Source organism: Theropithecus gelada, chromosome 9, assembly GCF_003255815.1.
Source record: "Theropithecus gelada isolate Dixy chromosome 9, Tgel_1.0, whole genome shotgun sequence".
NCBI lineage: Eukaryota > Metazoa > Chordata > Mammalia > Primates > Cercopithecidae > Theropithecus > Theropithecus gelada.
In genome coordinates, this window is record NC_037677.1 from 29488175 (window position 1) to 29500542 (window position 12368).

Genomic DNA, 12368 nt, shown 5'->3' on the forward strand with positions numbered 1-12368 from the left:
AATCAAAATTCTGGTGGAATGAAGAGAAGTCATTGAGATTTTTTTCAACCAGAATGAAAATAAAGAAAATATCACTATCTATCTGCCAAAATCAAAAGTTTTTATATTATTCCATTATGAAACATTTACTGAGTAATTTGCAAATGTTAATAAGCCTTAGAAACTAGGAAAAGATGAGTATCAGTTTATGACTTACATTTAATTTTTTTCCAGTCTTTTATCCTGGATTTGAAGTAACACGGAATCTTTTAGTGTCAACAGTGAGCTGGAAATTAACCTATAATAACAAATTTTGAGCATTTTGTTCCTCTAGGCATAATTTGGTCACTCATAATAAATATATTATGAAGAAGCCAATGATGATGTATTCCATAAACTTGTTATGAAAAACTGATTCCAGAAGTTATGTGATTTTATTTGAATAATTACCATCTTACTTCTCTGCAATAACCATTGCGAGAGCAGTGGGCATGGGATGGTTGAAAAGTTATTCCAGGCAATAATTAGGCAGAGGTATTACAATTTAAGTTGAGGCTAGAAGATCAACTTAATCAAAACCTTAAGAAGTAATACCATGTTATGATATGACAGTGGTAGAACAGGAAATTATAGACACATTTCAGGCTGGAGTTTTCTGATTTCCCTGATTGTCTTATGTCTGGGATGGTCTAATAAATGACATAACCACCACACACACCTAAAGTGCAAATGCTTTTTTGATACACTGGTGTTTTCGAATACCTCAAAACAGTGATATTAATAATTCAAAACCCAATAGAAATATTGGTTCGAGAAATCAAACTTCAATTGTTGCATCTGGTAAGACTGCAGTGAACTAGAAAGTATTCCTAGGTCAGGGAGAATTTTGAGTAACTTTTCTTTGCACAAATAAAATTAACAGGTCCTTTCTAATAGAGCAAACACAGCCATGCAGGGATGTATTATGTTTTGGACATATTCTTCAGGCAAATACTTTCTAGCTCCCTTTTTAAGTAGAACAGAGTTGAAAATTGATAGAGTATTATTGATCCTATCTCCTTGTAAAGTCTGGTTCAGGGATTTTATTGTATTACAATGATCAGTTACATGCCTGGACTCTCACTACTGTACATCACAAATTACTAACACAGTCACTTGGTTCCAGTAGGTGTTCAATAAATATTTCAGTGAATTGAGCAGTTAAATAAATGAACAAATAGGGAGATGAATCACAGTGCTCTGTAAAATGTAAAATCCTTCACAAACAAAAGGTAATAGGAGTATATAAAAGGTAACACCACAGACCTCGCACTATCTGCCCAAAAAACCTTATGAGGACAAAAATGTTCTAATAGTTTGAACAGCAAATAAAAATTGCAACTATATATGTAGTCAGAAAATCAGCTATACAGATCATTCATTTTCAAATACATTTGGGAAGAAATAAAACAAAGGTAGAAAAATTTTAAATGACCAAAATAAATCGTATTGCTAACTTAGATGGCCACAGATGGGGGCAGGGGTGTAGAGAGGAGAAACTGAAAACCCAACAAAGACCCCACAATGGCTAGAACTTGAAATCTCTGGATATTGTAACAATAGCAGCCTCCTTAAGTCAGCAACAAGAGAAAGACTGATCCAATGTTCTATATTACAGGACAGAGCAGATCATCAATATAGCGAATAAAGTTAGCATTGAGTGGACTGTGCTGTCTAAGCTGCTTGGTTGGCCTTAAGTACCAACAATTAAGAGATGTAGGCAATGAGAATTGAAACAAACATTTAAGTTCAAGACCCAGTTTATTGACATTGGGACTATTACTATATCTCTTTGGGCCTCAGTTTACTTATCTGTAACATTAAGAGGTTGGATTACATGATGTCTCACAATTCTTCTTTTTTATTTAGAGATGGGGTTTTGCTCTGTTGCCCAGCCTGGAGTGCAGTGGCACAATCATGGCTCATAGCAGCCTCTAATTCATGGGCTCAAGCAACCCTTCCACTTCAGCCTCCAGAGGAGCTGGGACTACAGGCATGGGAAACCATGCCTGGCATGCATATGTGTGTGTGTGTGTGTGTGTGTGTGTGTGTGTGTGTGTGTGTGTATATATATATTTTTTACTATCATTTCTATCAAATATACATATATATGATATACATGTATATTTGTGTGTATATTTGATAGAGGTGGGGTCTCACTATGTTGTCCAGGCTGGATCTCCCATGATTCTGACATATGACGCTGATAACAAAAGTGGGGTTGGAAGTGGTGAAGTAAAAGCAGCAGTAACTTGGAAAATACTTAAAGAAATACAAACCAAAAGAACATTTCACAGGAGGAAGAAATTAAAACCAGAGAATCTAGTTTTCGATTAGTCTTATTTAAATATTAATTTCCTATCATGAATGAAAGCATCTTGAACCAATCCGTGGATCCTGGCAAAACCTTTTCTCAAGTGGGCAATAGACACTAGGGACGTGATCAAATTTATACTCCCTCATGAAGACGTAACATAAGAATCTGTTGCCAAAAACTGATAAATGATACTAACCTTAGAATATGTATCTGGATATTAGCATAATTTAAAATAATTTTATTCCCTTTATATAGTCTGCATGTGCAAAGGTTTACATTAAGTTCCTAATAGTTGTATATTTTAATGCCATAGCTCTTTACATTAGTGTTAGAGTGATAAAATAAATATGAAATTATTTATGTTCCAGATATTGCCTTCTAAATGGAAGCCGCCTTTTGCTGTTACATGTAAAATAGGAAATCATAAGAAACTAGAGAAGCTAAGTGGTTCCGTGCAATAAAGAACTCAGCCAGCTGAAGGATGTTCACAGGCAATGTTGGCAAAGAGTGGAGAAATACATGGGATGGATGTCATGTGGGACAAATACTAAAGGAAATATTCAGATGCACAGAAAAGAAACTGAAAAATTTTGCTTTGTGTTTTGAATGCATTCTCTTTTTGCACTTTCTCAAGATATGTGATGAACTGATTACCTTTGGATGCTTTTTGGACTGATGAACTATTCTTCCTTTGAATGCAAATTTGTGCTGGTACTCGACCAATAGTCGTACTTTATATGGGTTACATTAACATAACATTTTTGAGAGTCTGTACATCTGTACATTTAATCAGGTTGCATAATAATCTTGCAAGAAAGACAGGACAAAAAATGTTTTTCTTTTCCAAAATTGCAAATTGATACTCATGGAGGTTGAAATGATTTTCCCAAGATAACACAGTGGGGACTCAAAGCTGTGTCAGCTTGTATTTTTTTCATTACTCCATGGGGCCTCTCTAAGATAAAAAATGCTTGGATAGGCCCAAGAGCTACTAAATCTTGTTTCTTTCCTCCTCTTCCCTTTTCTTCAAGGACAAGGAATTCAAAGGAAACACCTCTACAGCATTGTTCATTAAAATTTTCTTCAACCACAGAAGTGTTTCTTGTTGTCCAATATGGTAGCCCCAAGCCAGGTGTGGCTATTAAGCCCTTGATATGTGGCTGGTGTGACTGAAGAATTACATTTTAAATTTAATTATAATTAATGTTAATTTCAAAAACCACGTTGGCTAGTGGATATAATATTGGACAGCACAACTCTAGAAGCTACATATAAGGGATTGGCAAATGCCCTTGATACCTCAAACTAAAATAGTAATTGGGGGTCAACTGCACTTTGTCTTTAGTTTTCTAGGTGTTAATGCATCTTCAAGTCTAAACCCTTCACACCCAAGCCATCATTTATGATCAGTGCCATCTGTTGGGCTTAACCCATTTATGCCTGAGGTTGTAATTTTTTGAATTTTTGCAACCAGACCTTGGTGATGACCTTGAGCAGTAGGCTCTAAATAACTCCCATAAACTTAGCATTCCAATAATGGAACACTAGACATAAATGGGTCAAGATATTTTTCTTGAGTTTCACTATCTTTACCTAATCACTGATTATTATTTTTACAAATAAGCTGAAATAACTAAAGTCCTCTGTAGCACCATTTATCTGATTTATCCAGAAGTTTTGTCTCTTTGCTGTCTTTAATTTTTTTTATTCTATTATGTTCATAGTAATATTCATGTAATGTACAGTTGTACCTTCTCTAATACATAATATATGTAAAGTTCAAAGCATTGATAACCATTTTGAATTTTCAGAAACTGTGTGTATGTTCTCTCAAATGGGGACAAGAACAAACCGGAAATATAAAACAGAATGAGAGTATCATGAAAGAAAAGGATTTAGCCAACATTTCCCCTTACCACTAAAGAATTAATATACCCCACACTTCTCACTACCTTTAACTCTTAGTTCTGTTAAGTTTTCCAACACTCTAGTTCCCAAAAGTTTTCTCTATTATTTGGTGCTTTGGTTCACTGAAGAATTCAGAGTGTTTATGGTTTTTTATAGAATTATCAATTGTTTTGAATCAAAATAGAAGATGAACATTGAAGGGTATAAGAATAACATTACTACTTGAGAATTAAGTAGCACTTAAGGGACACAACCTAAGAATACACATGCAAGATTTCTATAACTGTCAAACAGTTGCTATTGGAAGCCACGGCTACCACAAAAGCTAGTGAAAGAAGCGTCATTTTATCCTAAAAGGAAGTCGTCTATGTGTTCCTTATGCATTTGTAGAATACCAGTTGCACCAGTAATATTGGCATGTCATTTGGTTATTGCTGACTGACCAAACCTACTCCACAAGAATAAGCCGGGATACTTCACATAAACCAAACATAGCTGCTGCAAAGAGATTGTCATCACAATCCTTCAATCACCTTGCTTTTCAATTTTTTTTTTTTTTTTGCAATAGTTAACTAAGTTAGGAAAAAGTTACCACCTTCATCAAATACTTAAAATTGTAAAGCAAAATATATGGAATAGAAAATGGTATTGGTTCATGTCAGACACTTGTGATGATAAAGTATGATACTCTATGAGTGGACTGACGTCCAAGGCAGATGTGTACAGATGCTAAACTGTTGGGAAAATGCTGCTTATGAGACATCTCTGCTTCTTGAGACCTGAATCTGCAAATGTTGAGCACCGTACCTTACAAAAGCCAACAGTTTCTTGGCACAGAGTGTAAAAGTTTCATGGGTTGGAATGTTGGTGAAATTGTACACTCAGTACCTGAATTTAAACTTTAGGAGCTCAGTGTATATATTAACCACTTTCCTTCTCAAGGGATGCTATTCCTTTCTTCATTCATGGGGAATTTTCAAAATCAGGACTGTGATTCCAGGGCAATCGATACCTCCATTTAAGGAGCTTTCTGCATCCACTTGATTTAGCCAGAGAGGGAAGGGGTTGACATGAACGAAAAAGTGGATCAAATAGTCAAGAACGTGATGGGCGTGGTAATGAACTGAACCACTTTCGCTACGTGACAGAAAAATATTCTAATATTAAGGATTATTTTACAACTCTATGGAAGTAATGCAGCGATGCATCTTGCATCTGTTTTGTCTTGATGACAAAATGCACTCTTACAGTCACAAGATCCTGCCTTGTGTTAGTTATAAACAAAAATATATTTATATATATATTTATGTAACTACTATGTGCTTTAAAGAAAATTACTGTATGATTCAGCAGGGTTTTTCATTCTTTTTATTGCCATGCTGACGTGAATGGCTTCTCAGACAGGAATCGGCAATGAAATCGGTCTTTAGTACTGAAATGGCATAAAATTAAAAATAACCATAAGTTTAAAATCCCTTAACATTTTTGTTTCAAAAATGATTAAGGAACTCTTCATACTGTTTCCTTTTGTTTCCATCAGCCCAGAGCAACTGGTTTCATGGGACTTCACAGTTGGGGAATGGAGGCAAGGCTTCCCTAAAGCGTAAATCAGATGTTTTTATGCTGAGGCAGGAGAATAGAAAGCCCCGTTTGCCACCCCCTCTTCCCAAATCCTTAGCTAAAAGTTCAGAAATTTCGTCACAGCTCATAGAAAGGTCATTCATCATGAAGGAAGAGGCAGACACAGTTTGAACCTCCTGTACAGATAAAAAGATTCATTCTGTAAAGTGATGAACCTGTTGGTACACATGGATCTAGACCAGAAAAACAACATCCTTTTGCCACCCATTGGTTTTGAAAATATATAAAATCTCTTATTTTGTGTTTGTTTTCACTCCTGCATGAGCTGTTTTTCTTAGCAATCTGGAAACATTCATCATTGCTCTTTTGAGTGAAAGGGTTCGGCCTTTGGAAAACAGTTACATTTGAGACATCAGAGAACATTTGAACCAAAGGTGTCGATCCCTCATGAACTAAAGCTTTATTATAGTTTTTTTTTTTTTTTTTTCTGATCCCTTTGCAACCCTGCACCTAAGCCAAAAGCATTATAATCTTGTCATACTTCAGATAAGTCCACAGGAGATGTTCCGAGTGAACTATAGATGACATTCCACTAGGGAATTCTACGTTCAGTGTAAATGGTATCTTGTATAAGTTTTAGTTTTTTGTTTACCCTTTGTTTCCTGGGCTGAGTTTGTCCAGAAATCTTGTCTTCTTCAGGCTACAGCAGCTTAGAGCTTGTTTGTTTGTGTGTTTCTTTTTGTTTCTCTTAAAGGTATAGGCAAAATTTTAGTCTTAACACCTGTAAACCAGTACTGGTGTTGTTCTGTCCTAGAAATTTTAGCACTGCTCTGATACAATAAAACCTTCTTTCTCTCCAACTGGTTCAACTTCAGCATAGGCAGGATGTCCAGAGCCTCTTCTAAACTTCATCGCAGGCCATCTGCTTGGGCGTCTCTGAAACAGAAAACATGGAAATAAAAAATGTGCGTCAGGGTAAGATTCTAGCACCACAAAAATCTATTTGATAGCTATTTTAGATTAAATGTTGAATTAATTAACATGTTAAATTATCTCTTATTATAGCTACAGTCAGAATTAAGTGTTCTCCTTATCAACCCTCCAAGCCCTGTGCTTGCATTTCCAAGATGGTGCTATCTACCCCGTCACAGGATAGACCATTTGTCACACCTGCCCTCAAAGGATGTGTATGTGTATGTCTGAAATGCCCAAATATAACTAGGCAAAAAAGGAACTGTAATAAAACATATTTTTTAACATATGGCCACGGACACTCTCTCTTCTCTACAAGTCAATACTGATACCACTGCGTTTGGTTCACTCATTCACTCAATAACTAAGGTCATAAAATTTTGCTGTTCCTAGAAGTGTGTTTTCAATTAGGCACCAGATTTCCTAGCAAATAAGCTACAAGAAATATCACTTAATGTCTTAAGAAATTATTTATTTAGCTAAGCATACCCATCTATGATTTTTTGTGCTTGAAAATTAAAGCTGTTATATCCTAAAAATGGAATCTATTATCAGAGGATGTGGCCAATTGTGAGCTTATGAAGCAAATATTGTACAACAGACACTAGTCCTAAAATACAGGTTATTTGTATTGACAAAAAGGCAGCATTTCTCCTCAGCACTCCTTCCATCAAACAAACCTGTGATTTACAAATAGATGTGCTGAAATGAATTACTGAGTTGTCACAGCAGAAGACACTAAAATGCATTTCACAGCCATAGTGACACTAGAAACTATTACTCCATTTATCAAAGTGCCTGCAATTTGGGGGTAAATAAGATGATAAATATTGAAGGAAGTTCATTTCTATCTAAAGAATTCTAATGCAAAAAAGGTTAAATATCAGTATACACATACTGGCATTTGGTATCTTTTTAGATTTTCCAATTACATGCCAATGTCGATGATTAATGGCTGTGAAAATTTTTCACATCAGGTAGGGATGAGTAGTAGCTCTACATTCTAGAAAAAAATACAAATCAAGGTAATTACATTCTGCCTACTAATAATATTAAATGCTATCTCTATAACATTATGTGGTCAGAATGCCTTAAATTTATTTGCTGATTAAGTTCCATTAAGTGAAACTGAATTATCCCTATTTTTCAAAAGAAGAATTTAAAACTAAAGAGAGAGCCACACAACAAAACAACGTGTCTATGGTGAGGCTGAAATAATCAACAATGGAAACATACTAAGCACCTCTAGGGAGGTGGGTACCATAACTCATGGTTATGCCTGTTTGCAGGATAAAGATGACATGTTGCAGTGCTCACTACTCATAGCCCCAACTCTGGTTTTAGTGACTTCACAGCTGAGCTTCTCCAAAGCTACGGCTTCCTTGGACAAGCAGCACCACTGAGATTTTGCTCTGAAACTCCACCTTTCCAAGGCCACTTGGTAGCAAGAACAACCCTGCCGCCTACCACGAATTTACAGCCACATAAAGACATTGTGCTATACTGTTCACAGTAGCCAAGATTTGGAAGCAACTGAAGTGTCCATCAACAGATGAATGGATGAAAAAAACGTGGTACATATACACAATGGAGTACCCTTCAGCCTTAAAAATAATGAGATCCTGTCATTCGCAACAACATGGATGGACTGGAGATCATTATGTTAAGTGAAATAAGCTAGGCACAGAAAGACAAACATCACACGTTCTCACTAACTTGTGGGAGCTAAGAATCAAAACAATTAAACTCATGGAGACAGAGTAGAAGATGGTTACCAGAGGCTAGGAAAGGTTGTGAAAGGGTTGGGAGGAGGTGGGGATAGTTAATGGGTCCCCCCCAAAATAGAAAAATGAATAAGACTTAGTATTTGATAGCAGAACAGGGTGACTACAGTCAATAATAATGTAATTATACACTTAAAAATAATTAGAAGAGTATAATTGGATTGCTTGTAACACAAAAGATAAATGCTTGAGGCTTGAGGAGATGGATACCCTATTCTCCATGATATGATGATGGCACATTGCATGCTTGTATCCAAATATTTCACATACTCCATAAATATATATACCTACTATGGACCCACAAAAATTAAAAACTAAAGATGAGAAAAAAGAAATGGTGCCATATGTGGCTCTTCATTAAAAAGGACTGCAGATGACGGGCATGCTGATGATGATGCTCATGAAAGTTACATTTTATGAGGCTTTTATTTCGTATCTCATGCTTTATACTAGGTGATTTCCATACAGGATCTCATTTAATATCCACGACTCCATCCTTCACGTTTTGCGCAAACCTGCAAAGCTAGCAAATGGCAGGGCCAACACGTAAAATAAAAATCTACCTACTTCCAAAGCTAATTTTTCCCATGATGGAAATTATTCCTTAAAATTCAATGGTTTGTACATAACCCATTTGTACCAACATCTGGGAACCTGGCTGTAGTTTTATTTCAATCTTAACAATATACCAACAACTTTGGTGTCTGTTAATAAGTCAGAGCTACTGAATTAACAACTGTTTCTTAGGTGAAAAGACTGCAGGATTATTGATAGTGAGTATCATGTGCTTTGTGAGTGTATCACAAAGGTCCTCAGAATAGAAAATACAAAATGTTGGATGTGAAGCTTCCCGTGTTAATGGAGTACAGTCATAGTTTCTAAACTAATTACATATCCTTAAGGATTTTTTTGATTTGTAATTTTTTCTACTCATTGTAGAAAAAAATGAGTAAAAAGTGAGTAGAAAAAAACATAGAAATATCCCAACAAGATTTAAAATCACTAGAGATCCCACCAAAAACACACAATTGGTTAAACCAGTGGTTCCAACCTTTTTGGCACCAGGGACTGGTTTTTGTGGAAGATGATTTTTTCATGGGTTGGTGTTGGGGGCACAGGGTAGGAGGATGGTTTTGGGATGAAACTGTTCTACCACAGATCATCAGGCATTAGATTCTCATAAGGAACACACAACTTAGATCCCTCACATGTGCAGTTCACAATATGGTTCATGCTTCTATGAGAATCTAATGCTGCTGCTGATCTGACAGGAGGCAGAGCTCGGTTGGCAATGCTCGCTTGCCTGCCACTCACCTCCTGCTGTGTGGCCCGTTTCCTAACAGGCCACGGACAGGTACAGGTCCACAGCCCAGGGGTCGGGAACCCCTGGGTTAAACTATCAGTGTATGTCACTCATGCAATTTCATGACTAAAGATGCACAAAATAGGTATAATCCAGCTACAAAATTATTCAAGGCTGCTCTCTTATTCAGGAAAAACTGAAAATTCATAAACAAGTTCGACTAGATTTTTAAAAAGCATTTTTTCATAATAATATCTTAAAATTTACAGTGAAATCTAACTAATGTCATGTAGCTAGGGTTTTAAACATTCGATCTTATTTTGTATTTTTTTATAATCTCTTCACATCTCAGTCTTAGCCGTAACAACGCCGAGCAAAGAGTAACAACTTCACTAAAATTCTCCTTTCTTTTAGAACATTTTCATAATGAAATAGGAGATGTCATCTCACATCGCAAAGCAATTACGTGATTGTGAATAAATGACTTGATTTCTCTGGGCCTTTGTTTCTTCATCTGTGAAATAATAGCTAATTTGTCCTCTAAAACCCTAGGATCTTTATATTTGCTTGCCTGAGATAATTGCCTTTAAAGTGGAAAGAAGATCATAATTTTTAAAGAGAACCTTCTGTGTTAAGGTTTTTCTGATCCTTGTCCCTTCTGCCTCCTTCTGCTAACTTTTAGAATTCCTGTATTTAAGGGAAATCTACATAAATCGGCCCTAATTGAAATTGATTTTCCATGTTGATCTGCATGTAGTCAGATTATTCTTTGTAAATGAAAAGAACGGGGCATTTGTTTTGTTTTGTTTTGTTTTGAGGCAGAATCTCGCTCTGTCACACAGGCTAGAGGGCAATGGCATGATCTCGGCTCACTGCAACCTCCACCTCCCCCGTTCAAGCGATTCTCCTGCCTCAGCCTCCTGAGTAGCTGGGATTACAGCCACCTGCCACAGCACCCGGCTAATTTTTGTATTTTTAGTAGAGACGGGGTTTCACCATCTTCGCCAGGCTGGTCTTGAACCCCTGACCTCGTGATCCACCCACCTCGGCCTCCCAAAGTGCTGAAATTACATTCTTTAACGGAATAACTGAATATTTAGTTAGCATAGAAAAGTCCTTAACATCTATGCCATAATAGAAGCCATCTACCCAGAGTACAGGGAAGGGCTTGGATGGAAGGATCTGAAAACCTGAGCCTCATGTCCAGCCCTACCACAAACTTGCAAGCATGATTGAGCACAGCCAGGGATTTCAGAGAAGGGATATGTTGTTCTTTCTCGAGGCCTAGACAGTTCCAAATCTGTGTTCTTTTTAGAATGGCTAATTCAACTTGTTACAGAAACTCATCAAGGCCACAGGGTCACTTGCTAACAGGGCAGGAGATATGCTGAAAACCAAAGAATTCAAACCAGACTGTAGTGTTAATTCATTACAGAGTTTCAGGATGTAATGTCTTAAAACATTACTGGCTGCAATGCGTGGGTGATTTCTAATTTCATTTCTGAGAATTATTTATGTGATTAATCATATTCAGAAGAAAATGTTCGCAGCAATAATGTTGGCACGGGGGTTGGCTGTGCAGTCAGGAATTCTCCCTCATTCTTGCTTCAGTACTACTAATTGAACAGCCATCCAGGTCTGACTCAATGGTCCGTGGCAAGATAATTAGCTATAATATCCACAAACAAACCTGGAGGGCACCCTCAGTGAGCAGTGTACACAAAACTGCAGCTGGAGGCCTTTCTTGCAGTTCAGAGAGCAACACAGAGAGGGGTTTGTGTTGGGCTAGATGAGCCCTCCAAAGGAAGTTACAGTCATCAGTATGAAAGAAAAGGGACTGATTTTGAAATTAAAGGCCCAGATAGAAAACACCTGTGGTGCATAATGGCACTCGTCAAGCAGCTGATTAGAAATTTCTGCCCTTTTGGGGCTGTCTTCCTCCATGAACAGTGAGGGAAGAGAAAGAGGCTAGAATAACTTCCCAGTGTAGGACTTGGGGAAAGTCACGTCTCCTTACTCAGTTTCCGAATCTAAATGAATGAGAGTATTGTTTTTCAAAAAAACCTACCCTTCCTTCCGTTTTTCTTGTTTGTTTTGTGTTTGTTTGTGGTTTTTTTGAGATGGAGTCTTGCTCTGTTGCCCAGCCTGGAGTGCAGGGGCACAATCTCAGCTCACTGCAACCTCTGCCTCCTGGATTGAAGCTCTTCTCACGCCTCAGCCTCCTGAGTAGCTGGGATTACAGGCACCTGCCACCACGCCCAGCTAATTTTTGTATTTTTAGTGGAGACAGGGTTTCACCATGTTGGCCAGGCTGGTCTTGGACTCCTGACCTCAAGTGATCCATCCGCCTCAGCCTCCCAAAGTGCTGTGATTACAGGCGTGAGCCAAAGCGCCCGGCCCTTCCTTCCTTTTAATTTTTAAGCCACGGACTCTTCTTATTTTCTAATAAAAATCTTACCTTGAAGCCCAGAGTGAAGCACACAGG

At 37.3% G+C, this 12368-nt stretch overlaps 1 protein-coding gene across 2 annotated transcripts in view; it reads right to left on the minus strand.

Annotated features, from left to right (window-relative positions):
* Positions 1 to 4777: 4777 nt before the first annotated feature.
* Positions 4778 to 12368, minus strand: part of PLXDC2 (plexin domain containing 2) — a 463014-nt gene continuing 455423 nt past the window's right edge. The window contains exon 14 of one of the 2 annotated variants that reach the window (XM_025396216.1): positions 4778 to 6760. In XM_025396216.1, coding sequence (XP_025252001.1) covers positions 6644 to 6760 — 117 coding nt within the window. In that variant the 3' untranslated portion in view covers positions 4778 to 6643. The remainder of the gene's footprint in view (positions 6761 to 12368) is intronic. The other variant, XM_025396218.1, reaches the window with a different exon arrangement.